Below are 2,868 nucleotides of genomic sequence, written 5' to 3' on the forward strand. Positions count from 1 at the left end.
CGAACAGGTCGGCGAGCCGGGCGAGGCCAGGGGCGGGGGCCGGGGACCCTCCAGGTGGCACCAGCGGCGCTCGTCCCGGCCGCCTCCCCTCCCCCAGCCCTGATTGGCAGGCGGCCTGCGACCGGCCGCGAGCGCCACAGCGCCGCGGGCGCCCGGGCGAACGCGATCGGCCCCCCGCGGGAGTAGGAGGGGGCGCCCGGCTATATATAGCGGCTCTGTCGCGGCCGGCCCAGCGCGCAGGGAGGCGCGCACCGCTCCGCAGGGTCCCAGCCCGGGCCGCGCGTCCCGCCCCGCCCCGCCGCCCGCCCCTCCATGCAGCCCGGGTAGCTAGCTGCCTGCGCCCGGGGGCCCCGTCGCTCGCCTCCCGCTCCTCCGCCGGCCGCGCACTCCCCGCCCGGGCCCGGCCGTGCGCTCCCGCCGGCCGCCACCGGCGCAGCTCGGCCCCGCGGCGTCCCGGGCGCACACGGCGCGACTGACGGACGCGCGGCCCGAGGGCTGGGATGGCGGGGCCCCGGGCGGCCGCGGCGGCGCTGCTCCCGGCGCTCCTGTTGGCCGTGCTGGCGCCCTGGGCGGGCCGAGGGGCCGCCGCCGCACCCACCGCCCCCAACGGCACCCTGGGGGCCGAGCTGGAGCGCCGCTGGGAGAGCCTGGTGGCGCGCTCGTTGGCGCGCCTGCCGGTGGCCTCGCAGCCCAAGGAGGCGGCCGTCCAGAGCGGCGCCGGCGACTACCTGCTGGGCATCAAGCGGCTGCGGCGCCTCTACTGCAACGTGGGCATCGGCTTCCACCTCCAGGTGCTCCCCGACGGCCGCATCGGCGGCGTGCACGCGGACACGAGCGACAGTGAGTGGGGGCGGAGGGCCGGGGCAGCACCTGCCGGCGGCTGTGGGAAGCCGGGACCGGCTCGGGTCCCGGCCTCTCTGGCGCAGGGACACGAGCGCTCTCGGCCCCCCGGAGTCGCCGCGCGGACTGCCGCTGCGCACCCGGGCGGCCGAGCCCCGCCTCCCCGCCCTCGGAAGCCCGGGCTCTGGGTGCCGAATTCCAGCGCCTGCGCCCGTGGGCACGGGACGAGCGGCGCAGCCAACTGGCACCCGCGGGGGCCCGGGGAGCGCGTCCAGGTCGGGGACGGCGGGGCCGCCTGGGTCCTACGGTCCGGGGCTGGGCGCGGCCGCCGCGGGGGCCGGGCAGGGAGGCCAGCGAGTCCGCGCCCGCTGGGCCCCGGGGGGTGGGGGGGACCCTTGCATCCATCCGCACCCCAGATATGAGGGGCCCGGAGGCTCGCAGGCCTGAGGAGAGGCTGTCCGGGGCCGGGTGGGGCGGGCCAGGGTCCCCTGCCCCGGAGTGACCGGCGCCCCGCCCCCAGGCCTGCTGGAGCTCTCGCCCGTGGAGCGGGGCGTGGTGAGCATCTTCGGAGTGGCCAGCCGGTTCTTCGTGGCCATGAACAGCAAGGGCAAGCTGTACGGCTCGGTGAGTACCGCAGGGGCCGGCGGAGCCCCAGGTTGGGGCCGCGGCGCCCGCAGGATCGCTCGCGACCTCTCCAGGCCGGCGGATGCCTGGATCATGGCGACTGTGGTGTGGGTCACAGGATCGCCGCCGTCCCGGGCCCCAAACACAAGTGGCCTGAGGCAGTGCGGTGAACTGGGCCAGTGCGAACGAGGGGCAGAGCCCCAAGACGGGGAACCGGGAGATTTCTGCCATCCCTGAGTGGGCACCTCCGAGTCCCTCAAGAGATGCCCTCCGCAGCCCTTCTCTGTAGCGTCTCTGGTGGGTTCCAGCCCCAGGACGCAGGACGGGAGCCTTTAGGGCAGGTGGCTGGAGCACCAGCTGCTGCTGCGGGCTGGCCACATCTGTCCCCAGCTTCCCAGGAGACACCTCTCAGCCAGAGCAGGGCCGGGCCAGAAAGGAGCCCCTGACGCGTGGCCCTCAGGGTTCCCTGGCCAGGAGGTGGCCCCTCCTGACACCATCCCTTCTCCCTCCCAGCCCTTCTTCGCGGAAGAGTGCAAGTTCAAAGAGATCCTCCTTCCCAACAACTACAACGCATACGAGAGCTACAGGTACCCGGGCACTTTCATCGCCCTGAGCAAGAACGGCAAGACGAAGAAGGGGAGTCGAGTGTCACCCGCCATGAAGGTCACCCACTTCCTGCCCAGGCTGTGACCCCCGGCCTCCTGCCCCGGTGTCTGGGTGCTCGGGGGGGCCTTTCTTCAGATGGACAGTTTAATGCGAGAGTAGGTGTAAGATATTTAAATTAATTATTTAAATGTGTATATATTGCCACCAAATTATTTATGGTTCTGTGGGTGTGTCTTGTTTTTTTTTTTTTTTTTTGGAAAAAAAGACAAACAAAGGAAAACAAACAAACAAAAAAAAAACCCAGCCCCGGGTTGTCTGGTAAGACGGTGAAGAGCCTGCCACTGGCGTCATTTAACGTGTCAAAAAGTTGTCACAAGTGAGCTGCTACTTCTCTGTGTGTTTAAAAACGGTGACGTCAGCCGCCGGCCTCAAGCCCGCTTTGCACGGTGCCCTGTAGCGTGGCTGTGAGCGTCCCTGCGTCAGGACGGGCCTTCCTGGGGGCCCTGGAGCCAGCTAAGGACCCTCCCAGCCCCCGGCTCTGCTCCCGGCATCCTCCGGCGCCCCGCTCCTTTGGGCCCTGTTGCTGTCCGTCGGGGCGTATCGCCTTACTTGGGGTACAGAAACCGCACTGTGGGAGTGAGCCCTGCCGCTCTGTTTTTAGACCTGCCAAGACTGACCTTTGAACTTCCCTGCAGTCAATCTTCCTCCATCTCCCCGACGGGGGAGACTCTTAGACCACTCTGTAAACCCCCGCGCTCCTTTTTTGGATCAGCCACAACCCGCGTTGCTCTGTGGCCC

The 2,868-nt window shown here is 69.7% G+C and overlaps 1 protein-coding gene across 1 annotated transcript; it reads left to right on the forward strand.

Annotated features, from left to right (window-relative positions):
* Window positions 1-500: 500 nt before the first annotated feature.
* FGF4 (fibroblast growth factor 4) lies at window positions 501-2,279 on the forward strand. The gene is made up of 3 exons (XM_086679336.1): window positions 501-840; window positions 1,361-1,464; window positions 1,978-2,279. Exons 1-3 carry the CDS (start codon window positions 501-503, stop codon window positions 2,152-2,154), a joined length of 621 nt encoding a protein of 206 aa, XP_086535462.1. The 3' UTR covers window positions 2,155-2,279.
* The last annotated feature ends 589 nt before the right edge of the window (window positions 2,280-2,868 follow it).

This window comes from Puma concolor, chromosome D1, assembly GCF_028749965.1.
Source record: "Puma concolor isolate L17-30 chromosome D1, mPumCon1.1.hap2, whole genome shotgun sequence".
Taxonomy (NCBI): domain Eukaryota; kingdom Metazoa; phylum Chordata; class Mammalia; order Carnivora; family Felidae; genus Puma; species Puma concolor.